Source organism: Oryctolagus cuniculus, chromosome 12 (assembly GCF_964237555.1).
Source record: "Oryctolagus cuniculus chromosome 12, mOryCun1.1, whole genome shotgun sequence".
Lineage (NCBI taxonomy): Eukaryota > Metazoa > Chordata > Mammalia > Lagomorpha > Leporidae > Oryctolagus > Oryctolagus cuniculus.
The window spans coordinates 66,664,820-66,688,836 of NC_091443.1; the positions used below are offsets into that span (position 1 = coordinate 66,664,820).

Consider the following 24,017-nt stretch of genomic DNA (forward strand, 5'->3'; position numbering starts at 1 on the left):
GCATCAAGTTGGGGTTCAGGAATTGCTGGGTGCAGCTCTCTTCCCCCAAAGCCTAAGGTGTGGCCCATTAACTTCCCTCTCTGGTAGAACCAGAGAAAAGCAGTTGGGAGTGAAGCCTGCACTTCCTTCTGCAACAGAAAGGGGTGAAAAGGGACAGGACTGGAGTGATCTTTAGTTCAAATGAATTGAACCATTTCCCACTTTGCGTAGCCAGATCAAAATTGTGTATACAGGATAACTCCAGATAGGAGCCCTACTTGGAAGTGATCCTATACACCCCTGTGTTCAGAAAAGAACTTTGTCCCTACTGTCTCCAGCTGTCAATTATAAGATGAATTTGGGCAAGACTAGCGCTATAACGCAGCACGTTAAGCCAAAGCCTGCAGTCCCCATATGGGCACCCATTCAAATCCTGGCTGCTGCACTTCTGATGCAGCTCCCTACAAATGTGCTTGGGAAAGCAGAAGATGGGTCAAGTCTTTGGGCACTTGCACCCATGTGGGAGACTGGGAATAAGTTCTTGGTTCCTGGCTTCGGCCTGCAACAGTTGTAGTCAATTGGGGAGTGAACCAATGGATGGAAGATTTTTCTGTCCCTCCTCTCCCTTCTCTGTTTCAAAAAAAATTTTTTAAATTAATTTGGAAGGGCTGTATAGCAAGATAGACATGATCATGTATATGCTTTTAAAAAGTAAATGTGTAAGCCATAGTCTTAGAGATTCTAACTCCTAACACCTAGGTTGGGGTATGGGGATCTAGTTTTTATTTTTCAATTATTTAGTTGAGGGGCAGAAAGAGAGCGAGTTCCCGTCTTCTGATTACTCGTCAAATGCCTGCAACAGCTGGGGCTGGGGCCAGAGCTGGGAGCCAGGAACTCAGTTTAGTTCTCCCTCATGGGTGGCAGGAACCCATGCAATTGACTAGTTATTGCTACTTCCCATGGTCTGTTAGGTGCCAGGGATTGAACCCAGTTTCTTTGATAGGGGATATGGGCATCCTAACTGCTAGGTCAAACACCTGCCCCCAGATCTGAGTTTTTAGCCCAGAAGCATTTCAGTGTACAGCTATGGGTAAGACCACCGACTTGCAGAGTTTAAGGAAGACAAAAGACACAGGAACAGTTTTACTGTTTTAATCATGTTGTAAAAATTCACAATCAGTACATGTATAACACCCAAGCCCTTTCCCATTATATCCAGGTGTGCTATAAGCTGCTTTAACTCTGTTACCGAAAGTTCTCATTGCTTCCTTAGGGAGGCTACCAGGCTAAATTCCCTTTAGTTTGTCTAATATCCTCAGAGTATCTTGTCCTGGAAATAATGTCATTTCTCAGAATTTGAAAACACTAAGGTGAAAAAGCCACGGTTCTGCTACCTCCCCTAGTCTCCTGGGCAGAGCTGTGGAGCCTTGGCCCTGTGCCCAACTTAAAACGGCAATGATCAAAAACCTGTAAAACCCAAGCAGCTCCCTGCGTGCACCATGAATTCCTAAGGAAAGCATACAGTTAACTGGTTGATAGCTGCTTTGTTCATATCTCACCGGGCAGAGGGTCAAGAGCCCTCATGACAGCTTCAGCTGCCCCCGTACTTCTCCTCAAACTCCAAGATGAGGCCTTTAATGTGGGACAGTTTCTGATGCAGGTACTCACAGCGGCGCTTTTCTTCCCGGTAACCTGGGTACCGCTGAGGAGAAAGGGTATCCATGTTAGGACCTAAAATCGTCATGTCTGCCTTCCTGCTTCCATTCCCACACCTTGTCTTACCTTCCTGAACTTTTTATACTCCTGGACTATCTTTTCTTCTAATACCTGAAACAGAAAATACTAGTGCTGAGCTCCACATTGAGAAATAAGGGAAATTAACACCCATGTGACAGACTTCTCTGTCAAAACAAGTTTACTTGTCACTTTGCCTAGTTGCTGAACAAACACAGCTTAAGTTAGCAAGAAGTTTAGTGGCCAGTGGGGCTGGAAAACCAGCCTGGGTCCAGTCCTTACCTTGTATTCCGGAGATCCTCGCTGAACTCTCTTGATCTCTGCTCCCAGCTCTATGAACCGCTGGCTTGCAGCCCCAACACGGGCATGCAGGGTGCGGTATTCAGCATAATCTGTCTCAAAGTCCTGCTCATAGGCCTGTTGCTGCTCTACGCTGTGGATGGCCTTGTATTGCCTGCCAGGAGCACACAGTTGTCACCTTCATTTTCACTGCCCCCCAAAACTCCCAGCTTCCAGGAAGTTAAAATCTGCACGAAGCTTGATGAAATTGGAAATGGCAGTGAACTCACAGGAGGTAATCCGGTACCTCTTCAGGACTTGGGGATTCAGAGTCTAGGAAGCAAGCAAGCAAACACAAGTGGTAATAGGGCTCTTCTCCACCGTGGCATTTTTACCCTCCTCTCACTAACTCACCTGCTTGAACAGAGGGACTGGGGTCCCTGTCTTCATCTCCTTCCTCCCAGTCTTCTCCCTCTTGTAAGTCCTGACTGGGCATCTCTTGTGGGGGACTTGGAGCTAGAGGTAGAGCTCTGAGTCTCTTCTCTTCTAGTCCTATTGTGGCTGTAGATGCTGAACGTTTCTATTAAGGAAAATACCTGTGTGACATAAGCAGTCCAGGAGCTTCCCATCTTGTCTTTCAAAAAGTCCTCCCATTTGGGGCCAGTGTAGGGTGCAGTATGTTAAGCTACAACCTGTGATGCTGTGATCCCATATGGGCACCAGTTCAAGTCCTGGCTGCTCCACTTCCAATCCAGCTCTCTGCTAATGTGCCTGGGAAAGCAGCTGAAGATGGCCCAAGTGCTTGGGCCCCTGCCACTCATGCGGGAGACCTGGGTGGAGTTCCAGGCTCCTGGCTTTGGCCTGACCCAACCCTGGCCATTGCAGCCATTTAGGGAATGAACCAGTGGATGGAAGATCTTTCTCTGTCTCTTCCTCTCTCTCTGTAATTCTTCCTTTCAGATAAATAAACCTTAAAAAAAAAAGTCTTCCTATTTCATGAGCTTCCAGTTTTAACATTAGCCTGACTGAAAGTGCTCCCGAAAAGCCCTTACCCTGTCCAGGTGTTTCTGTTTGGCAGAGGAAAGCTGTGCCTGATCAGGCTCTCTGTTTCGCAGATGGGTCTGGTTCCTAGGACGTTTGAAGAGGGGATAAGAGCAGGGTACCAGGTGAGACCAGATCTTTTATCGCTGCGTTATAAGTGGCGATTAGACAGGTGAGCCATGCCAGGGCTCATGAGTCCCACCCTGTCCCAAGTACCTCACTTCCCACTGTGCTGTGTGCTCCCGCGAAGATCCTGGGAGTGACTGTCCTTGGTGGCTTGCCAGTGGATCTGGCACCTGGCAGGGAAAGTGGCAGAAGCATTTACTCCCTGGGCTTAGGGCCGGGCCCCACCTTCTCACAGCTCCCTGCCGTTTCTGGCCACACCTCCTCCAGTGCCACCTGTGACTGTGATACTGCATCTGCCGCAGAAGAGTCTGCTCTGTTGGGCCAGTGCTCGGGATCTCCAGCATCTTCTGTCAGGTTGTGTCCCTGAATTAACCACGGGGCTGGGACGGAGTCCATGGCTGCCCAGATAGTGAGGCGCTCCCTGAGGGGGCCCAGGCAGTGGAGACGGTTTGGCCCAGATCTGGGAAGGAGTGGTGGAAAACACCAGTAGGGTGGAGAACAACTAAGCACCTCTTCACATTCCCCTCCCCCGCTTCCTGCAAACCCTTTCTTACCTGCTACCTGTTTGCTCTTACCTGCCTAAGCTCTGGCACACAAGGTCCATGCCGCCGCTGCTGCCCTCCTGACCACACTGAGACACTATGAAGGAGAAGAGGCAGGACCAGCCAGGGCCTGGGAACCTCAAATACTGGGGGATAGAAGGAGACAGCCCCATGAGGTCAGCCAGTCCCTCTCCTGCCAACGCCACTCCTTCCTGAGCCAGCAGAAGACAAGGGAGCCCCACGGGGCTCGTTAGCACAGCAGGTGCAGCTGGGCCTGGGTGTCCCAGGAGGCTGAGACGGCACAGTGCCCTCAACCACAGTCTCCTGGGACCACAGTCCCAGCGGCCCCCTCGCCCCTTTGGGGGTTCTGTTCTCGGAACTTCCTCAGACCGTCACCCTAGCAGCCTCCAGCCCTGACCACATCTTCCCGGGGCGGGTGGTTGTGCTCCCTCACCCCCAACTCGCTCACACACACGAGCCTGCACTTACTCCGCGGTGGCCTTGGAAAGCGATCAGCGGGTGAACCTGCGGGGGAGAGCACACACTGGAGCTGAGAGAGCACAGGCAAAGCGGTGTCCCCAGGATCCGGCGTCGGGGGCCCAGGGCACCTGCTCCACGGGCTTCACTTCAAGAGGTGGAGAAGTCGGAGCCTACGGACGCCCCCACCCCTGCGCGGTCCCTTCTCCAGGGTCGCCGGCGGCGGAGGCGCCAGGCTCCTCTGCAGATGAAGGGGTTAGGAAAGAGGGGCCCGGGGACCCGCCGCACCTGTTGCCGCTGACACTCTCGAAGCGCCCGCAGCGCCGGTTCGTTGAGCCTGAGCAGTGAGACGCTGGTCCGAGGAGCCGAGGAGAAGCAGAGCCGGAGCTTCCCAGTCAGAGGCTCCTGGGGTTCCTCCATGGCAGCGAGGTCGATCGCAAGCAGCACAGGGGCCACGAGTCAGGGCCGCCGCCTCCGCCTCCTCTGTGCAGGGCTTGGCGGGCACAGCCGGTGAGCCCAGGTCTGCCCCGCCCTCTGCCCGGGCCCCGCCCCAAACCCACTTCCACCCAGCCAGCGCCAACCCTGAGGTTCCTCAGCTGCGTGGGCGGCGCCCGGCTCTCCCGGGGCATCCGCGGGGACCCAGGCGGTTTCTTCTTGGATTGCCGTGGACCGCTGTGGGCTTTCGGAAGGGCTATCCCAGCTCTGGAGAGGTGGAGTCTGCAGCCAGAGCCTGATCCCTTGCCCAGAATCTCCAGTCCTGCCTCAGTTTCCCCAGCCACCCTGAACTCACTGTTTCTAAGTGAAAAATTGAACCAGCAACCGCTGCAGGGTTTCAGCCTCTAAGTGTGGGGAAAGAGGGACCGGCCGGTAGGGGATTATCAGCCGTTTGCACCCCGAAGACGGTGAGTCCCAGAGACCCGCGGGGTCAGAGGATGCCACGGTGTTGTGGATCGGAAGCTAGTAATCAACTAAAGCAGACAGGCTATCCGGCGCTGTGGGTGGCGTGGCAGCGGTGAGGTTTAGGTTTGGATGTCACGAGCTGGAGCGCCCCCCATCGGTGAGCAAGGATGGGGGTCCTGCGTGGTGGCAGACTTCCAGGGCAGAGGAGAGCAAAAATTCAGTCTCGGGCCTCTCCCAGGTCTCACCTTCCGTCCTAAACACAGGTGAGAGTGCTGAGGAGAGCTTTCTCCCTCAGGAGGTGCCAGGAATTCCAGAAGTCCAGATTCTGCTACAGTAAGACTCCAACGCCAAACTCAGGCCGGCTCTTGGTTATGTTTCTCAAGAGCCCTGCTATTGTCCACTTTCCTAATCAGGAACCCTCTGTGGAAACCTTGGACCTGAATAATTTCAAGTGACCTTGAAATGGCCTCCACTTCAAATCAGATTTCTCATTTATTTCTCAAAACTCATCAAAGAGTACACTTTAAAAAAAATTTATTTGGCCGGCGCTGTGGCTCACTTGGTTAATCCTCCACCTGCGGTGCCGGCATCCCATATGGGCACCGGGTTCTAGTCCCAGCTGCTCTTCTTCCAGTCCAGCTCTGGACTGGATTGGCCAATGGCCCAAGTTCTTGGGCCCTGCACTCGTATGGGAGACCAGGAGGAAGCACCTGGCTCCTGGCTTCAGATTGGTGCAGCGCCGGCTGTAGTGGCCATTTGGGGAGTGAACCAACAGAGGGAAGACCTTAAAAATAAAATAAAATAAAATTTATTTATTTATTTGAAAGGCAGAGTAACAGAGAGGCACAGACAGAAAGAGAGAGTGGTCGTCCATCTGCTGGTTCATTCCTCAAGTGGCTGCGATGGCTGGAGCTGCACTGAGCCAATCTGAAGCCAGGAGCTTCTTCCTGATCTCCCACGCGGGTGCAGGTGCCGAAGGACTTAGGCCATCTTCAGCTGCTTTCCTAGGCCATGGCAGAGAGCTGGACCAGAAGTGGAACAGCCATGACTTGAACCTGGCACCCACATGGGATGGTAGCACTGCAGGTGACGGCTTCATCAGTTATGCTATAGCGCTGGCCCCCAAAGAGTACACTTAAAATGTATGTTGTATAACTCAAGGGGTTGAATTTCTGCCATTCACATGGGAGACCCAGATTGAGTTCCAGGCTCCTGGCTTCTGCCTGGCCTAGCCCCAATCTCAGCTGTTGTGGGCATTTGAGGAGTGAATCAGCAGATGAGAGATCTCTTTGCCTGTCTCTCTGTCTCTTAATTAGTTGAAATTTTAAAAATGGTCAGCACTATAGTACAGTGGGTAAAACTGCTTTCTGCAGTGCTGGCATCCAATATGGGCTCCAGTTTGAGTCCCTGCTGCTATGCTTCCAATCCAGCTCCCTACTAATGTGCCTGGGAAGGCAGCAGAAGATGGCCCAAGTGTGTGTGCCCCTGCAGCCATGTAAGAGACCCAGATGAAACTCCTGGCTCCTGTCTTCAGCCTGACCCAGCCCTGGCTATTGTGGCTATTTGGGAAGTGAACCAGCAGATGGAAGATCTCTCTTTCTCTCTCTGTAACTCTGACTCTCAAACAAATAAAAAACAAAGTCAGTCTGGTTGCTATGTTGAGGACAGACTCTAAGGGAGACAAAGATGAAAGCAATGTGATCTGTTCAGAGGCTATTTCAGTAATCCAAGCTAGAGATGATGGCATCATCTTGGACCAGGTAGAAGGATACAGAGTTCTGAACCTGTTGATATTGATAGACCCAACAGGATTTCCTGAAAGACTGAATGTGGTGCATGGGAGAGAAATGACAGCAAGAATGACTCCAGGGGCCGACGCTGTGGCATAGTAGGTGGAGCCGCTGCCTGCAGTGCCAGCATCCCAGATGAGCGCCGGTTCAAGTCCTGGCTGTTCCATTTCTGATCCAGCTCTCTGCTATGGCCTGGGAAAGCAGTACAACATGGCCCAAGTCCTTGGGCCCCTGCACCCATGTGGGAAGACCTGGAGGAGGCTCCTGGCTCCTGGCTTCTGATCAGCGCAGCTCCAGCCTTTGCAGCCAATTTGGAGTGAACCATCAGATGGAAGACGTCTCTTTCTTTCTGTCTGCCTCTCCTTCTCACTCTGTGTAACTATGACTTTTAAATAAATAAATAAATCTTAAAAAAAAAAAAAAAGAATGACTCCGGGATTTTTAGGCAGAATAAACTAGAAGGATGAAATTTACAGCAACTGAGGCAGGGCAGACTGCAGGTGGAGCAGGGTTAGTCTTCTTTAAAAAAAAAATTTTTTTTGTGGGGGGGGGCCGGTGCCGTGGCTCACTTGGTTGATCCTCCGCCTCTCCGTTTCTCTCTCTCTCTTTCTCTCTCTCTCTCTCTCTCTGGTAAGTGAAAAAAAAAATGTTAAGCCACAAAAACTCATATCCTGCTGATAAAGAACACAGGCTGCATTAGACTCCCAGTGCCACCTCTTCTTATCTGAGTTTCCTTGGGGAAGTTATTCAACCTACCTGTGCCGAGTTTCTAAATCAGAAGAGGGGGCTAATGACACCTGAGAAGATCATTGTGATGCACAAATAAGAAAAGGACATTAGGTGTACCTAGCAAGCGCTACTTAATGTCAGCTAGTCATTGTATTAGCATTAGTAACCGGGATCCTTCATTGCCCTCTCCATCTTTCTGACCCAGTTTCTCACCACCCTGCTCATTAGGTATTACAGAAGTGCCTATTCCCCATCCACTACCCTTGTAGCTCTCCACAAGAAAGCCTGGGAGAGCAGTGCCTTAGGGCTTTCTGACATTTCATTTCCTCTCTTGTACTGTTCTCCCTGCCCTTCCTTCCTTGGCCTGGCTAACTCCTCATCCTTTTGCCTCAACTGAAATGTCACTTGCTTCATTTTCTTAATTAAAATTAAGGTCTGCAGGGACCAGTGTTGTGTGTGACATTGCAGGTTAAGCCGCAGGTGGGGGTGCCGGCATCCATTCTGCAGTGCAGCATCGAGTCCTAGGGGCTCCATCTCCCACCAAGCTCCCTGCTAATGCACTTGCTAATGCAGGGTAAGATGGCCTAAGTACTTGGAACCTTGCCACTCATGTGGGAGACCTGGATGAAGCCTGGGTCCTGGCTTCAGCCTGGCCCACCCCTGGCTATTGCTGCCATTTGGGGAGTAAACCAGCAGCTCCTCTCTCTCTCTTTCTAGCTCTGCTTTTTAAATGTCTTGTCTTGTTTGTTTTTTTGTTTGTTTGTTTTTTGTTTAAAGAGATGGTGCTGTGGTGTACCAGTAATGCCACCGCCTACAGTACCACCATCCCATATGGGCGCTGATTCTAGCGCCGGCTGCTCCACTTCCAATCCAGCTCCCTGCTAATGTGCCTGGGAGAGAAATAGAAGATGGCTCAAGTACTTGGGTCCCTGCACCCATGGGGGAGACCCTAAAGAAGCTCCAGGATCCTAGTTTCAGATCAATCCCAGCTCCAGCCTTTGCAGCCATTTGGGGAGTGAACTAGCAGATGGAAGACCTTTCTCTCTGCCTCTGCCTCTCTATAACTCTGCCTTTCAAATAAATAAATAAATCTTTTTTAAAAAATTAAGATTTACAATACATTAAATCTTCTCTTATATTAATTTATAAAGGTAATTTTTAAAAAAAAAAAAAAGAAGAAGAAAAATGTAAGGTCTACAAAATCCACAGGTGTACTTCCTTCATGGAACCGGCTGTACTCTTCAGTTATTTTGTACCAGCACAGTTAGACTTGTTCACAGAGAGTCTTCATTCAAATTATACCGACATCTGCTTTGATGGGTCAGTGCTTATTCTTAGTTTCCTGTGAAATATTTTGAATACCACTCTTGCAAAGAATGTTCTTTTAAAGCAATTACTATCAATTTGTAAACACACACACAAATACTTATGCATTTACATGAAAGAGAGGGAGAGTGACAAAGTATATTTGGAACCTTTTTCTTCTAAATTTCATGAGCACAGAGATGTAAGTTTCTGTTTTTAAATATTAATTTTTTTGAGAGGTGGAGAGACAGAAACAGATAATGAGACACAGAATTCCCATTTGCTTGTTCACATCCCAAATGCCCACAATGGCTGGGATTGGACCAGGCTAAGCCAGGAACTGGGAACTCAATTTAGGTCCCCCATGTGGGTGACAGGGACTCAACTACTTAAGCCACCTGCTGCTGCCTCCTAGGGTGCACACTATAGGATGCCAGAAATAGAAGTAGAGCTGGAACCTGAACATAGGCCCACTAACACGAGATGTGCCCCAACTGATGTCTTCTTCTTCTTATTTTATTATTATTATTCAAGTAAATTCATATTTTCTTTAAGATGTATTTTTTATTATTTATTTGAAAGAGTTATAGATAAGGGAAAGGCACTCCCCAGATGGCTGCAACCTCTAGGACTGGGCTAGGCCGAAGCCAGGAGCCAAGAGCTTCTTCCAGATCTCCCACATGGATAGTAGGGTCCCAAGCACTTGGGCCACCTTCTGCTGCTTTCCCAGGCCATTAGCAGGGAGTTAGATCTGAAGTAGAGCAACTGGAACACAAACCGGTGCCTATATGGGATGCTGGCATTGCAGGTGGCGGCTTTACCTGCTACACCACACACCAGCCCCCAACTGATGTCTTAACAGCTAGGCCAAATAGTTGCCCCAGAGATGTATATTTTATTCATCATTGTATATCCAGTGCTTAATACAATAGTCAGTGTAAAATGAATATTTGTTGAAAGAATAAATGAATCTCCTATGATAACTCCCGAAAAAATTTCACTGCAGGTGTGGTGTCCAGGCTGGCTTCTGAGGATTGAAAATAGATTCTTGGGTAGGGGTAAGGGTAGCAGTGGTGGTGAGGGGTGTAGGGGGGACCAGTTGATAATAGGAGACTGGTTATAAGGTTGTTCTGCTCTTTCACTCACCTGGGTTGCTGGAGTTGATAATGAGGCGGCAGGTGCCCAAGAGAATTCATTGCCTCAGCCCATGCTATTTCATTCCTCTCTCTGGCTCGCTCAGTATTCCCCATGGGGCTGGTTCTATGGTCGTTCTGCATGCAAGGGTGCCCATGTGGTTAGGCACCACTGGGAATATGGGGCGGAGAAGCCAGAAAGCCTTACTTTTTTTTTTTTAAGATTTATTTTTTTATTTGAAAGTCAGAATTACACAGAGAGAGGAGAGGCAGAGAGAGAGAGAGAGAGAGAGAGAGAGAGAGAGAGGTCTTCCATTTGGTGGTTCACTCCCCAATATGCCACAATGCCCGAAGCTGCACTGATCCAAAGCCAGGAGCTAGGAGCTTCCTCCAGGTCTTCCCATGTGGATGCAGGGGCCCAAGGACTTGGATCATCTTCTACTGCTTTCCCAGGCCATAGCAGAGAGCTGGATTGAAGTGGAACAGCCGGGACTCAAACTGGGGCCCATATGGGATGCCGGCGCTTCAGGCCAGGGTGTTAACCCACTGCACCACAGCGCCAGCTCCCCAAAAAGCTTTACTTCTTAGGAGTTGTGATCAGACTGTTGCTGGTGATGCCTGTAGTTATGCAGATGTTATTCCCACCACTGAGGTACAGTTTTCTTCTCTCTTTCTGTCTGGGGTCCCTAAGCCCTCTGCCTTATCCCTTTCAGCCTTGGTTCTATTCTTATGTCTAATTGATTCCCTAACTCTCAGCTCTGTGCTGGGTTTAAATGGAGTTTTCTTCCTTGCCTCAGGCTGCAGTACCTACCTCTCCCTAATGGCATTCCTGCTGTCCCCGCCTATCCTGCCCAGAGCCCACCCTAACTTCTAAACTTTAAGCTCCTTGTCCTGAAGACCTACGGCTTTGCAGTCTCCCCTAATTCTTTCAGCTCAGCCTCCTCCAGTTCAGGGATTTCAAACAGTTCAATTCTTCCTTCCCATGTTCTTTTAGGTTGCTGAGAGTTGGGACTGTGTCCTGGCCATGGGGGTGAAGTTACAGCTTGGCCAGAGTGAGGAAAAGGGAAACACTTCCATGTTTTCATCTTAACCTCCCACTTTCATACTGCAATGCAAAGGAGTCAGGAAAGACTGCTCTTTTCAAAGTCTGAATCTTGTTCAGAGATCTTTTTTAATTTTTTTTTTTTTTATCTTTTGACAGGCAGAGTGGACAGTGAGAGAGAGAGAGAGAAAGGTCTTCCTTTTGCCGTTGGTTCACTCTCCAATGGCTGCCGCGGCCGGCGCGCCGCGGCTGGCACGCTGCAGCCGGTGCACCACGCTGATCTGAAGGCAGGAGCCAGGTGCTTCTCCTGGTCTCCCATGGGGTGCAGGGCCCAAGTACTTGGGCCACCCTCCACTGCCTTCCTGGGCCACAGCAGAGAGCTGGCCTGGAAGAGGGGCAACCGGGACAGAATCCGGCGCCCCAACTGGAACTAGAACCCTGTGTGCCGGCGCTGCAAGGCAGAGGATTAGCCTGGCCATTGTTCAGAGATCTTTAAAGGAGATCAGGCTGTGGGTAGAAAGGCATATTATTTGTCTATACTTGCATAACAAATAACAAAACCTAGAGGCTTAAAACAACAAACATTTGTTATCTCACATTTTTTGTTGGTCAGAAATTCAGAAGAAGCTAATTGGGTAATTCTGGCACAGGATCTCTTGAGGTCACAGTCATTGCAGTAGTTGACTGGCCTAGAGGATCCACAACCACAACTCACTCATGGGGACCAGCAACGTAGCATAGCAGGTAAAGCCATGGCCTGCAGCACTGGCTCCCATATGGGCTCCAGTTCGAGACCTGGTTGCTCCACTTCCAATCCAGCTCCTGGCTAATGTGCTTGGGGCAGCAGTGGAAGATGGCCCAAGTGCTTGGGCCCCTGCACCCATGTGGGAGACCTGGATGAAGCTCATGGCTCCTGATTCTTGGTTTTGGCCTGGCCCAGCCCTAAATGTACTCCCCCTCCCCCTGCCCCCACCATCTCTGCCTTTGGCTTGCCCTCTCTTTAACTCTTTCAAATAAATCTTTTTTTTTTTTTTTTAAACTCACTCACACTACTGTGAGCAAGAGTACTTCCCTACCCCTAGCCCTTGGCTGAAGGCCTCAGTTCTTCACCACATGGGCCTCTCCTCCTGACATGGCAGTTGGCTCTTCTGAGAGACAAAGATCCAAGGGAGAGCAAAGCAGAGCTATGATGTCTTTTATAGTTAAGCACCAGAAGTGCCATGGCACTCCTTCTGCCATATTCCATTGGTCTCACAGATGAACCCTGCTTAAGTGTGGGGTAGAACTACATGAGAGTATAATTACCAGGAGGGAGGGTCATTGGGGGCTATTTCAGAGACTGGCTACCACAGAGAGAAAGAAGGATTTGGAAAATGAAGAAGAAGTTTTATGACTCCAAGAATGGGGATGAAGGAGATATTAATGGCTTATTATGGGCCAAGCCCTTTATAACAAGTTACCTATTTTAATCCTTTCCACAGTGTTAAGGAATACAAAGCACTGGAGCATAGAAAGGCGGGCATCTGGTGCAGCACTTAGGACAGCCCTTGGAACATGCATCCCGTGTCAGAGTGCCTGGGTCAGATCCCAGCTCCACTCCCTAGTCCAGCTGCCTGTGAACGTCCACCCTAAGAAGCAGCAGGAGATGGCTGAGGTAACCAGGTCCCTGCCACCCACATAGGAGACCTGGATTAGGTTTCTGCCTCCTGACTTTGACCTGGTTGTGGGCATTTGGGGAGTGAAGTAGCAGATGGGAGCTCTCTCTCTGCCTTGTAAGTAAATTCAAAAACAAAGAGAGAGAGACAGAAAAAAAAAAAAAAAAGAATGAAGCATGGAGAAAGTATCCAAAAATCAAATCTGGTAAGCAATGGAGTCAAGATTTGTACATTGTTATGTGTATCAGCAACATCTTACATTTAGTACATACCAAAGAGTGCATTGAAGTGCTATTGAGGATATGAGAATCCTACTTTTAAAATTTTTGTTTGAAAGGAAGAGAGGATTGGTGTTGTGGGACAGTGGGTTAAGCCACTGCCTGCCACACCAGCATCCCATATGGACTCTGGTTCATGTCCCAGTTATTCCACTTCTAATCCAGCTCCCTGCTAATGTGTCTGGAAAAGCATGGAAGATGGCCCAAGTGTTTGGGCCCCTGAACCCTCATTGGAGACCTGAACAGAGTTCCAGGCTCCTGGCTTTGTCCTGGCCCAGTCACAGCCATGGTAGCCACTTGGGGAATGAGCCAGTGGATGGAAGATCTCTCTTTGCAACTTTCCCTTTCAAATAAATTAAGTAAATCTAAAAAGAGAGAGAGAGAGAAAGAGAGAGAAGAGAAGAAAAAAAAAAAAAGGAGAGCACATGAGAGAGAGACAGAGATTATCTGATTATCCATCTGCTGGTTTACTTCCAAAATGTTTGCAATAGCCATTGCTGGGCCAGGCTGAAGCTAAGAGTTGGAAACTCAATCGAGGTCTAAGGACTTGAGCTATCACTTGCAGCCTCCCAAGGTGTGCATTAGCAGGAAGGTGGAATAGAGACCAGAGTCAGGACTTAGGGACTCCAATATGAGATGCAGGTGGTGCTCCAAGAGGTGGCTTAACTGCTGTGCTAAATACCCACAACCCTGAGCATCACTAATAGAGGCTGGTGCTGTGGTACAGTGGATTAAAGTGCTGCCTGTGCTGCTGGTTCGAGCCCTGGCTCCTCCACTTCCAGTCCCACTCCCTGTTAATGTGCTTGGGAAAAGCAGCTGAAGATGGCCCAAGTGCTTGGGCCCTTGCACCCACATGGTAGAGCTGGAAGAAGCTCCTGGCTCCTGGGTTCCACCTGGCCCAGCCCCTGCCTTTGTGGCCACTTGGGGAGTGAACCAGCTAATGGAAGCTCTCTTTCTTTCTCTCTGTAACTTACCTTTCAAATAAAATAATCCTTTTTTTTTTTTTAAAGTACTAATAAACTAGTTCAGGTGGTACTTGGGTATGGCAGAAATTGTGAGGATTGGAGATGACTGAGGTTTACTGCTTCCTGTCAGGTGTATGCTGAAGAGAAAGTGAGTTTGAAGCTCTAGCTTCAACTACGTTCTGCTGCGGGCACTGGCTGGAATCACAAAATTTACATTCAGTCCTTTTGTGTTCTTTCCTAGGCATTTCTCCTTTATCCATTGATTTCTTCAGGTTTGGTGTGGAATCTTGTAAACACATGAATAGCGCTGGGAGTAAACATGTGCTTAGATTTAGCTTCCAGTCACAGTCAACACATAAACCACGAGTGCCTCCTGGGGTTAGTGCAGTGGGAAAACATCCAGAGAGAGTGATCACAGCATGTGCATGCCCCAACCTCAGCCCTTGAGTTAACTTCATAGTCTGTGACTCCGGAGGCCCGAAATAACTTCCACTCTACTTTCACACCGAAAGTTTCTGCGGGGCAATGAGCAAGACCAGGGTTTTAAGGCACAGCAGATGTGGCTGCGATTTTCTATAATATTAGGGCCTGGGAGAAGACAATGTGGTTGGAAGGGGATTTCTCAAGTCGCATTTTACACCGCCTGTGAACATCTCAAATGTCAAAAAGGTGGCTGGGTGTAGAAAGTTTACAGCAAGGCTAAATTTAGTCCCAGAGTTCTGATAACCGAAGCGGCCGAAGCACCTCGGCTCCGCGAATCGCGCCCATTCTTCACTCCTCGTTCCTTTAGGATGAGTTTTCCTGTACTCTAAGCTGTCCCCGTATGAGGTCACTCTGCCCGGTCACGTGCTCGGTCTCGCGGGAGCGCCACATCGCCAGCCGCACCCCTCCACCCCCACCCAGCCCACGTGACTCGGCCTACTTTCTCCAGCGCCGGCCCAACGCCTCGCCGGGAAGCCCCGCCCCCACGCTGCGCGCTCCGCCTGCGAACCTCCGCCCCATACCCACCCCAGCTCCAGCGTGGCCCGCGGCCCCACGTGCTTCTTCTTGCCCAATGGGAGTCGGCGCCCGAGCGTGGAGGGGCGGGGAGCACAGGGGAAACTTGGTTACGTTGCGAGAAGGGGGCGGGGCCTGCAACGTCGGAGAGAACGAGGGGACGCAACGGAGGCAGGCCGGAGCCGCTGCCGTCGCCATGACCCGTGAGCACCGAGACCCCTTCCCCTTTCCCCTTTCTTTCGGTCCACATTGAAGGCGACCGCCGAATCGCTCGCCGTGGCCTCCCCTTAGCTTTCCCAGCGAGGCCTTTCCCTGGGAGCGCCCTTTAGTTGTCCTCCTACCCGGGGCCCGGAAATCGAGTCCTTTGGTCACAGTCTCTTCACGAGACCCTCCCGTTAGGAGTAGGCCCGTCCCGATCTTCTGCGGTGTGAGAAGCTCTGAGCCTCTTGTAGGCCCAGAGCCTCCCGTCCCCGAATCCAGCCCATCCCCCCACAGGGGCCAGCACCGTGCCCACATCTCGCCACCACCTGTCTGGGTGCCCACGCCGCCCCACTCAGAACTCCTCCAGCAGGCTTCTCGGAACAGGCCTCCCCCCACCCGGCAGTTTGACCCGCCCGGTGGGTGGCATCTTAGCCACTCTGGCCCCTTTCCCATCGAGCCCAGCACCCGAAGCCGTGAAGTGGGCCTGTGTCGGGGCCCGGGGAATGGACATCCGGCGACGGGGAGAAGGGTCGCCGTGCGTGGCCAGAGCGGCCTCCCCCCTCACCTTTGCTTTCTTTCTTTAGGCGGTAACCAGCGTGAACTCGCCCGCCAGAAGAATATGAAAAAGCAGAGCGACTCGGTTAAGGGAAAGCGCCGAGATGACGGGCTGTCTGCTGCCGCCCGCAAGCAGAGGTAGCCCCAGGGAGGGGAGGGGACGGGGAGACCTGGGTTAGACCAAGGGTTGTACCAGGAAAGAGAGCTACCTCAGGGCTTGAATCTGGACTTGTCTTGAGGGGCAGAGTGCATTGCTTCCTGTAGGGTTTTATTTCCTGCCCGCTCTCCCTCCAAATTGTTAGCTCATAGCCTTACAGGAAGGGCATTGGGGCGGGTGCCGGCCACAGTCTTGATTTGTCAATGCCCCTGGATCTGACCTTAAAGGGCAAGGGCAGGGAGCGTCACATTTCAAATACAGTTGTTATTATGACTGCCCGATACTTTTGGCTCTCCTTGCTGTTCCTTTTTTGTCCCTTCTCCCAACCTCTCACTCGTGTGGCTGGGTGTGGTACTCCGCACAGAATAGAGAGCCTTTGGTCTGTGTGGCTAGACTTCTGACCCCTTGGGCAACAGCCAGATGGAGTCTGATTGCCTTTTGAGCTTCAGCTCTGTTCCTCTTGTTCTCCTAGGGTGGGAATTATAGCAGCCCCACGCTGAACTTTGTCCCATCCACTTCCATCTTGTCCTTTGTGCCCTTCATCCCCCTGCATCTTGTCCTTTTTGCCCTCTGGTACCTCCCAGTGCCCCATCATCTCTACCCCCAGGGACTCGGAGATCATGCAGCAGAAGCAGAAAAAGGCAAACGAGAAGAAGGAGGAACCCAAGTAGCTTTGTGGCTTCGTGTCCAACCCTCTTGCCCTTCGCCTGTGTGCCTGGAGCCAGTCCCACCATGCTCGCGTTTCCTCCTGTAGTGCTCACAGGTCCCAGCACCGATGGCATTCCCTTTGCCCTGAGTCTGCAGCGGGTCCCTTTTGTGCTTCCTTCCCCTCAGGTAGCCTCTCTCCCCCTGGGCCACTCCTGGGGGTGAGAGGGTTACCTCTTCCCAGTGTTTTTTATTCCTGTGGGGCACACCCCAAAGTATTAAAAGTAGCTTTGTAATTCCTTGAGCGCCTGGTTTGAATGGGGATTTGGGGGGATGGGGATGGAGGAATGACTGCCCTTTCCCACCAAAGGGGGGGAGCTCTTTAGATTCCTAAAGAGGTTGTGGATATGTAGACTTAAGTGAGACTTTGCAGAAAAAGCCTTTATTGTACTATGTCTGCCAAACAAGTATCAGATATATGTGATGGAGGAGTCCTTTAAGAACCATAGAGACTTCTTTTCTGTGATTTTTGTCCGCCACCCAGACCTCGAACACCAGCCCAACGAAGGAGTTGAAGGCCTAAGAGGTGAGGGAAGGCTCCAAGACCTGAGTTTATACGTCACTTCCCCATCTTCCTCTGTTCGCTTGCAAGTTGGCCAAATAATCCTGCTGCTCTCAAGTGTTCCCATTCTCTTCTGTCAGTCCTTGTGGAATGTGGGTGGTTTCTGCCTTGCCACTTAACCCTTGACCTCAAGATCAGGATTAAAACCTGAGGTAGCCTCTGTGCTTCTTTCTTCCTATGCCCTGGTTGGTTCTGGGCTTATATTCCTGTGCCCAGGGCTGCACTGCTTTTCTTTTTTTAATCCCCGAGGGCACAGCCAAGTCTTTCAGTCCCTGTTCTTTCCTCAAGAGCCAGGAAAGGGTTGGTGCCACGCTGTCTACTGCATATCAGTAGTGGTTCTTGAGCTACTGATTTGGGAGTTAGGCTCCTGAGCTGGGATGAACATATGGTAGCTCTATTGACGGCATGCATGGCTACTTGTTCCAGTTCAGACATGGTATTGGCTTAAGCCCAGAGGGAGATGACTCTCCATTGTGTCCTTGTGGCACCAAGCTGGGCTGGACACTTATCCTGAGCCAAGAGTAGGGGTGCAACCTCAGGGGAACCAGAGTTTGTCAGGACATAGATCAGAGGCTTTGTTATCTGGTGACACTGATCTGATGGCATTGTCGCCTGAAGATAGGGGATTGGGAGTCCAGGGTGGGAGACCAGCAGAGTGGTGCCAGTAACAGCCCCACATAGAGGAGTACACAGGCCCAACATGAGGCGACTTTGACCCAGAAGGTAGCCCAGCTACCCTTGGTGAAGGTCTTTTCCAGTTCTGCTCCCTCATAGCTGTGGAACCAAAGCCTTTGGTTAAAGAATATACAGGACCTAAGCTTTTAGATTGTCCTGCCTCCCCCACAAAAGATTACCGTGGACCCATGTGTGTCTCTTGGGAATCCTTTGGAATAGGTCTGAATTACTTTCCCCTAAACTAGCTCAGTTTGCAGGCGAGTGGCTCAGCCCACTTTTATCATACCTGAACCAGTTGGTGAGAGTAACCATGACGTAGAGTGAGGCAAGGAAGAATACGAAATGAAAGGCAGAATAGCTGTAGGAGAGGTGCTGGGCTTGCACTGGAGGAGCCAGAGGGGTTTCTTGGTCATCTTGCTTGACAGTCCCACCCCTTTGCCCTACAGAGAGGAAGGGCTGATGGGATCAGTGCTGTTGAAATGCCTCTTTCCCCACCCAGCTACTTTGTGAAGGCTCTTCAGGGCTTTTGGCACTTCACAGAGCTGCCATTTTTTAGGGCTCCTCACTAGGTAACTCACCATCTTCTGGCTCCACTGTTTCAGGACAGCAGAAACAGAGTGATGGCTTCTGCAAGACAGAAAGTGTCTTATTTGGAATGGCTCTAAAAGAATATGAGGGTGTTAATCTAAGAAACTCACCCCACTCCCCACGAAGAGATTTGTCTAGTGTAAAAGGTGGAGGCACATCTGGGTTCAAATTCTAGCTTCAGCACATAACTGGCTATGCAAACTTTGGTAAGATGTTTTAATATTTTGTGCCTCAATTTCTCCATTTGTAAAATGGAGCAAATAACCTACCTCACAGGGTTGTTGTGGGGATTAAATTAAATGAGACTGTGTATGTAAATTATCTAGCACAGTGCCAAGCACATTGTGGGTACTCAATAAAAGGTAACAGCAGCTAGAATCTGAGCATTCTGGGTGGAGGTTGGTAGGATGTGTGCATGTGTGTGTGTCTGTGTGTGGTGGGGGAGGGTCCTGGGGCCATAGAGCTTTGAATCCTCACCTGGAACTCATGGCTGTAAACCTTGATGATCCACAAGGGCCCAAATACCTCAGCCAGGTAGGAAGCTTCATTGCTGAGAAAGAAGAGAATTAAACTGGTTCGTTCACATAGCTGGAAGGATTGTCTGGGGGCATGTACTGCCAGCTGGTCCATATGGGAACTCTGGGGAGGATACTGTGCTCCTTGAGCAAGGACTTAGAAATCTAAATTTGTTCATATAGGGGCCCTAAAATCTTTGTATGTATTTTAAACTCTCAAGTCTTAGAGTTTGTCCCTGTTTATGAGCAGCATTTCTCACTCTAGGCTATTTGAAATTTTACTTTTTTGTGGTGGTAGTAGTGGTTGTAAAGTTCCAATAAACCATGTTCCTAGACACTCTTCTGACCATCCCTCCTGGGCATCCTCCTCCCTTTTCTCACACCTCTTTCTCCTTGACACTTTTACATACCAAGCGAAAAGCACGCAAGCATACATAATGCCAGCACTTAACACTGCTAGTGAGGTATCTGGTGTTTGGGGTTCCATTCCACTCAAGCCAGGCAGGCACAGGGTGAGATTTTGTCCTTGAAGGATTACTGTGAAGGGGGAACAGAATAAGAGCACGGAGCTGGGTATTTGGCAGGAACAAGAAGATCTTAGCACAGAGCAGTTCAGGTCCTGTCTCTTACCTCTCTCTGGAGGACGACTGGACAGCGCAGAGAAGGTCAGATACATGATATAGCAGCTGATGATAGAGGCTTGTAGAAGGCCAGAGCGGGGTTGCTCTGAGAATGGAGATCACTGCTGTAGCTTACAAGATGGTCATTTTCTCCCTTCCTACCCCCACCTGCTTTTCTGACTCCCCACCCACTAGGGGAAAAACAGATTCTTCCATCAGACACTGGGAGGTTATTGAAATTTGCTGTACTAGAAGCCCCCACAAGTCTGAATGTTTTATGGCATGTACCCACTGAGGCGGGTGCAAGGAGCGATGGAGAGGAAGGTGAGTAGGCCACAGAAGCAAAGGTGCAGACTAAGCAGCATCTTGTTGAGCAGGCAGCCAGCTGGGTGTGTGTAATGGTGGAATAAGAACACAGCTCCCACGCCGGCCATGCTGTAGAATCCTAGGGTAGTCAGCAGCACAGCTAGGAACCAGCTGCAGTGTTGGGCTGCACCTGCCTGCCTAAGGGTGGGAGATGGACAAGGTTTGGTGTTTCCGCTTTGTTTTTGCCATTTACCAACTCTTCCCCTTGTCCCAGAAGATTGTGTGACTATTCCCATCCCAGTTGGCCCAGAGTTACCATGATTCCTGAGCTCTCTGATGCTGTTCAGTGGGAAGCTACGGGACCAGTGACCTGCATGTCCATTGCCCATCCCTCTGCATCGGGCAGTGCCAGAGAGCCTCCTCAGGAAGAACTTTTTGGATTATGTACCCTCTTACCAGTTCTTGTTCCAGGAATGGGCAAAGGCTGTGATAAGCACCAACTGGAGTAGGATGAATGTGAAGCCTCCACAGATGCCAATGTAATGCCAGGCTGTGAATTGGGCAACAGTGGGAAAATGTAGCTGTGTCATGTCCTTACTCTTCCTACCCACTCTATCTTAGAGAACATGCTGGCCTACTCCCTTGGATCAGGGTGTGAAATGGAGAGTACCTGGGAAGAGGTGCTCATCAGGAATGCAGAAGGCAACAGCACAGAGGCCTAACAGGAACAGCAGTTTGAGGAGCCAGAAGCTGGTTAGGGAAAGAGAACCTAGCTCAGGAGAAAAGGCAAAGGAGACAGCAAAAATACACTGAAAACAGCAGAGTGAACAGTATAGGAAAAGAGGAACCATTCTCAAGTGCGAGCGACTGGGAATATGCCCATTGCACCCTATGCCACCCTACAGCAAATTCTGACTCAAAGATACCTGAATAACATCTGTTTAGTATTTTATAGTTTATACAAAGGGTTTGCATACAATAACTCTACTGTTATCTCCACCTAGAGACTAGAAGGTCAAAGAGGGTAAGTGTCTGGCTCATAGTCACACAGCAGAGGCAGGGATATAAAACCTGTTTTGTCTTCACGGTGCTATTACTTCAGCTTGGAATTTCCTTTACCCAGCCTGTATGTCTACTTTCCTTTTTGTCCCCTCCCTGCCCAAAGAGTACACACAAACCTATTATGCAGCTGTGCCCGTGGACTGGTGGGGGAGTGGAGGTGGACCAGTAAGACCGCCTGCAGCAGGTGGAACATGGCAGTTCCTGCACATACCCGGTACACAGCCCCAGAGCCACTGAGCACTGGACAGTCAGTGTAGCCAAAGAGGTGGGCACACAGCCCCGCTGGCATCTGGATCTGGAGGGAGTGTGTGTGAGAAACAGAAGGGCAAGTCATCATGTATGGATAGGTACGTATTTCTTACTGGTATGTTCACTCATCTGCCCCCAACCTGAGCCTCTTGTATATCTCAGGCTTTCTCCTTTTATCCTTCCCCACTTTGCAACCCCATCCCCTCCCACTTACCCCATGTTCACTGCCCCAGACCCTTTCTACTACCGTCCTTGATAGCAGGAGGCAGCAGACTGCTGAGGCCCCCAAATGGAGGAGGATGTAGAACAGGCGGCTACAGGTAGAGTCTGTTAGAGTCGGCCAGCCAGGGTGGCAGCAGCTGGAACTAGGAACAGCCCCACAGCAGGACACCTGGGGACAGAGCAGATACAGGCTGCAAGGTGGAGACTGCTGAGGAAGGGGGTAGATTAATTTATGTGTGAGGGGAACCCTTAAGGTTGAATTCTGAAATCCCCCCGTTTTTCCAAGATCTTTGAGACTCCTTAGACAAACATCTGGGGCTGGGAAGAGGGAGTTTACTGAGGCAAAAAAAACAGGCATTACAAGAGGAAAAGCCTGTCATTTTTTATTGGCCTCCACAGGTTTTCTTTCTCCGCTTCAGCCACCCTTACACTTAACAGTGTTTCATATAGCCCTTGTTTAAGGAAGCTTTCCTTGTCTGTCTTGCCAAGCACCCTCTCACCTGGGAGAAGTGGGTTTTCACTGTGACATTGCCGACTCCGCTGCGCTGCTGCGCCAGGTCCAGGGAGGTGCTGGGGCCTTTGTCAGCCCTTGGACCCATCGTCTTTGTCCTTGGGATTAGGCCCAGGTCCTCCAGATGAAAAGAAGGTAGATGAGAAAGTAGCAGCAGTTTGTCTTCATCCTATTGGCCTGCTGCTTAGCTGGGGCTGAACTCCCGGTCTAAGGCAGCATGGGGACATCAGGAAAAGAACACTGCTCTCCAGGATGTGGTAAATGCAAATACCCCTGTGAAAGTGCTTCCTTGTCAGGGCCTCGCCCACTTAGGCAGTTCTCCCCAGATTAGGGAGCCTCCTGCGGATTAGCATTCTTAATTGGTTTAGGATTAGACCTCATCCAACCTGGGCAAACGGTTCCCTGGGGCAAGGGAGGAGGAGAGGAACTGTTTCTGCGCTAAGGGAGAAAGACGAAAAGCTATCGGGTTGGGCTGGTTTGGAGCGGTGATGCGTTACATCTGGGGTGAAGCCTTGCTAAAAACACTGCTACACGTCTGAAAGGAAGTCTGAGAAGGGAAACGCCTTCCCCGCTGAAGCTTCTAGAACGGCAGCATAAAGAAGGTGTGGCCCAGCGCCAGCCCCGCCTCCCCTGGGCGGAAGTCGCTGGTTAGGTACCGGAAGCCGTGAGGCGTGGCTGGTCGGCGGCGCGGTGGAGTAGATATGGCGACCGAGGGGGACGTGGAGCTGGAATTAGAGACTGAGACCAGCGGCCCGGAGAGGCCTCCTGAGAAGCCACGCAAGCATGACAGTGGAGCGGCGGACCTGGAGCGGGTCACCGACTATGCGGAAGAGAAGGAGATCCAGAGTTCCAATTTGGAGACGGTGAGGTTGGCCGCGAGTGCGTCTGGGCGGGCTGAGAGCAGAGGGGCTTCTGAGCCGGTAGCTGGAAGCCCGCGCAGACGGGCGTCCCGATCCCGATGGCGGGAGGAGCCAGTAGGGTAGAGGATAGTGCCAGGGGAAGCGGAGGTCACCGGAGCCCGCCTCTTGCCAAGGGGAGCTTGACGGATACTAATCTTAGGTGGAGAAGTAACACAATTGAATAAAACGTGGTGCTTGGATCCCAATTGCGCTGGCCATCAAGCATACATCCTGTGTCGCTTGTTACTGGGTTTTTAAAAAGGTCACTGGGGAGTGTGGGTAGCGAAGTAGTAACAAGACCTCTTTCCCATAGGCCATGTCAGTCATTGGAGACAGACGGTCCCGGGAGCAGAAGGCTAAACAAGAGCGGTAAGTGTTGAGTGCACAGCCGGGCAGCATTACCAGTTCCGTCCTCAGACATTAAAGACCATTGCTATGTCTTTGTACCGTGCTTCAAGTCTACCACCAATTCCTGCAGACCTAGAGATTTTTTGTTAATGGAAGAAAGGTGTCCTGGCCAACACCTGCCTGCCAGAAGCCTCTTAGAGGGAAGGAATGGCAGGAATGGTGGGAGTCATTTTATATTGTCACCCTGTTTTTCAAGATCCATTTATCTGCGGATTCCAGCTGATAATTCTCCCTACGAGTTTATGGTGGAAGTAGAGACTAACACACTTAAATATTTGCAGGGAGAAGGAACTGGCTAAAGTCACAATCAAGAAGGAAGATTTGGAGCTGATAGTGAGTAGTAATGCCTAACTAGTTTAGGGCAGGGAAGGTGGTTCTGCCTAATTTGGGCTGTTTCCTGCAACTAGTAGAAATCGGTCAGCATGTCTGGTGGCACATTAATGCCAGGGAGGAGACGTGGGTAACATGATCTATCCTTTTCCGGCAGATGACCGAGATGGAGATCTCTCGAGCAGCAGCAGAACGGAGCTTGCGGGAACACATGGGCAATGTGGTCGAGGCTCTTATTGCCCTAACCAACTGATCAGTGCTTTCTTACCCATACTTACTGGCTTAATTTATTGCAATAAAAATGTTTTGGTCTTTATTGCTGTTTTTATCATCTTGGATCAAGTGCATTGTACATCACATTTTGTTGTGGCAAACATATATATGTTGAAATATAAATGAATTTAATGACGCTCCTCCTTCCCCACAACCCAAGAATTGGCGTAGAAGAGTTCCTTGTGTTCAGATGCACATAGTAGGTGGC

The 24,017-nt window shown here is 50.4% G+C and overlaps 4 protein-coding genes across 8 annotated transcripts; 2 read left to right on the forward strand and 2 right to left on the reverse strand.

Annotated features, from left to right (window-relative positions):
* Window positions 1-1,117: 1,117 nt before the first annotated feature.
* Window positions 1,118-4,686, reverse strand: ELL3 (elongation factor for RNA polymerase II 3). Of its 3 annotated transcripts, none has more exons than XM_008268825.4 (11): window positions 4,467-4,686; window positions 4,191-4,226; window positions 3,735-3,847; window positions 3,433-3,619; window positions 3,250-3,329; window positions 3,045-3,120; window positions 2,407-2,572; window positions 2,283-2,325; window positions 1,996-2,167; window positions 1,762-1,806; window positions 1,118-1,681 (listed from the first exon to the last, which is right to left on the reverse strand). In XM_008268825.4, exons 1-11 carry the CDS (start codon window positions 4,596-4,598, stop codon window positions 1,571-1,573), a joined length of 1,161 nt encoding a protein of 386 aa, XP_008267047.1. In that variant the 5' UTR covers window positions 4,599-4,686; the 3' UTR covers window positions 1,118-1,570. The 3 variants fall into 3 exon arrangements, with proteins under 3 accessions (XP_008267047.1, XP_008267046.1, NP_001164787.1); XM_008268824.4 differs by having other exon boundaries at window positions 3,418-3,619; NM_001171316.1 differs by having other exon boundaries at window positions 1,571-1,681; window positions 2,425-2,572; window positions 3,418-3,619; window positions 4,467-4,598.
* A 10,245-nt stretch (window positions 4,687-14,931) lies between these two features.
* On the forward strand, window positions 14,932-16,828 carry SERF2 (small EDRK-rich factor 2). 2 transcript variants are annotated; one of them, XM_002717936.5, is made up of 3 exons: window positions 14,932-15,174; window positions 15,757-15,865; window positions 16,492-16,828. In XM_002717936.5, the coding sequence occupies exons 1-3, from the start codon at window positions 15,030-15,032 to the stop codon at window positions 16,553-16,555; spliced, it is 318 nt and encodes a 105-aa protein (XP_002717982.4). In that variant the 5' UTR covers window positions 14,932-15,029; the 3' UTR covers window positions 16,556-16,828. The 2 variants fall into 2 exon arrangements, with proteins under 2 accessions (XP_002717982.4, XP_008267307.3); XM_008269085.4 differs by having other exon boundaries at window positions 15,015-15,174; window positions 16,469-16,828.
* On the reverse strand, window positions 16,513-22,018 carry SERINC4 (serine incorporator 4). Of its 2 annotated transcripts, XM_008269084.4 has the most exons (12): window positions 21,889-22,018; window positions 21,381-21,557; window positions 21,034-21,212; window positions 20,526-20,605; window positions 20,312-20,405; window positions 19,842-20,053; window positions 19,560-19,655; window positions 19,340-19,466; window positions 18,892-18,964; window positions 18,405-18,453; window positions 18,113-18,266; window positions 16,513-17,925 (listed from the first exon to the last, which is right to left on the reverse strand). In XM_008269084.4, exons 1-12 carry the CDS (start codon window positions 21,985-21,987, stop codon window positions 17,730-17,732), a joined length of 1,536 nt encoding a protein of 511 aa, XP_008267306.2. In that variant the 5' UTR covers window positions 21,988-22,018; the 3' UTR covers window positions 16,513-17,729. The 2 variants fall into 2 exon arrangements, with proteins under 2 accessions (XP_008267306.2, XP_069910211.1); XM_070054110.1 differs by lacking the exon at window positions 21,889-22,018 and having other exon boundaries at window positions 16,513-18,266; window positions 19,340-19,655; window positions 21,381-21,746.
* A 582-nt stretch (window positions 22,019-22,600) lies between these two features.
* On the forward strand, window positions 22,601-23,789 carry HYPK (huntingtin interacting protein K). The gene is made up of 4 exons (NM_001171256.1): window positions 22,601-22,762; window positions 23,112-23,167; window positions 23,488-23,539; window positions 23,694-23,789. The coding sequence occupies exons 1-4, from the start codon at window positions 22,601-22,603 to the stop codon at window positions 23,787-23,789; spliced, it is 366 nt and encodes a 121-aa protein (NP_001164727.1).
* Window positions 23,790-24,017: the final 228 nt, after the last annotated feature.

Bases quoted from the DNA above. Each gene is read 5' to 3' on its own strand.
- ELL3 (XM_008268824.4), bottom strand. From the start codon at position 4,598: ATGGAGGAACCCCAGGAGCCTCTGACTGGGAAGCTCCGGCTCTGCTTC. The intron at 2,326-2,406 runs GTGAGTTAGTGA...CTTGCTTCCTAG, and splicing joins CAGTCCCTCTGTTCAAGCAG to ACTCTGAATCCCCAAGTCCT. The intron at 2,168-2,282 runs GTGAGTTCACTG...TGCTCCTGGCAG, and splicing joins GAGGTACCGGATTACCTCCT to GCAATACAAGGCCATCCACA.
- SERF2 (XM_008269085.4), top strand. From the start codon at position 15,030: ATGGGAGTCGGCGCCCGAGCGTGGAGGGGCGGGGAGCACAGGGGAAAC. The intron at 15,175-15,756 runs GTGAGCACCGAG...TTCTTTCTTTAG, and splicing joins CGCTGCCGTCGCCATGACCC to GCGGTAACCAGCGTGAACTC. The intron at 15,866-16,468 runs GTAGCCCCAGGG...GGTACCTCCCAG, and splicing joins GCTGCCGCCCGCAAGCAGAG to TGCCCCATCATCTCTACCCC.
- SERINC4 (XM_070054110.1), bottom strand. From the start codon at position 21,746: ATGCCTGTTTTTTTTGCCTCAGTAAACTCCCTCTTCCCAGCCCCAGAT. The intron at 20,606-21,033 runs GTTTGTGTGTAC...TTCCCTAACCAG, and splicing joins CGGGCACAGCTGCATAATAG to CTTCTGGCTCCTCAAACTGC. The intron at 19,656-19,841 runs GTGGGTACATGC...CTCCATTCTCAG, and splicing joins CGCTCCTTGCACCCGCCTCA to AGCAACCCCGCTCTGGCCTT.
- HYPK (NM_001171256.1), top strand. From the start codon at position 22,601: ATGGCGACCGAGGGGGACGTGGAGCTGGAATTAGAGACTGAGACCAGC. The intron at 22,763-23,111 runs GTGAGGTTGGCC...TCTTTCCCATAG, and splicing joins AGAGTTCCAATTTGGAGACG to GCCATGTCAGTCATTGGAGA. The intron at 23,168-23,487 runs GTAAGTGTTGAG...AAATATTTGCAG, and splicing joins CAGAAGGCTAAACAAGAGCG to GGAGAAGGAACTGGCTAAAG.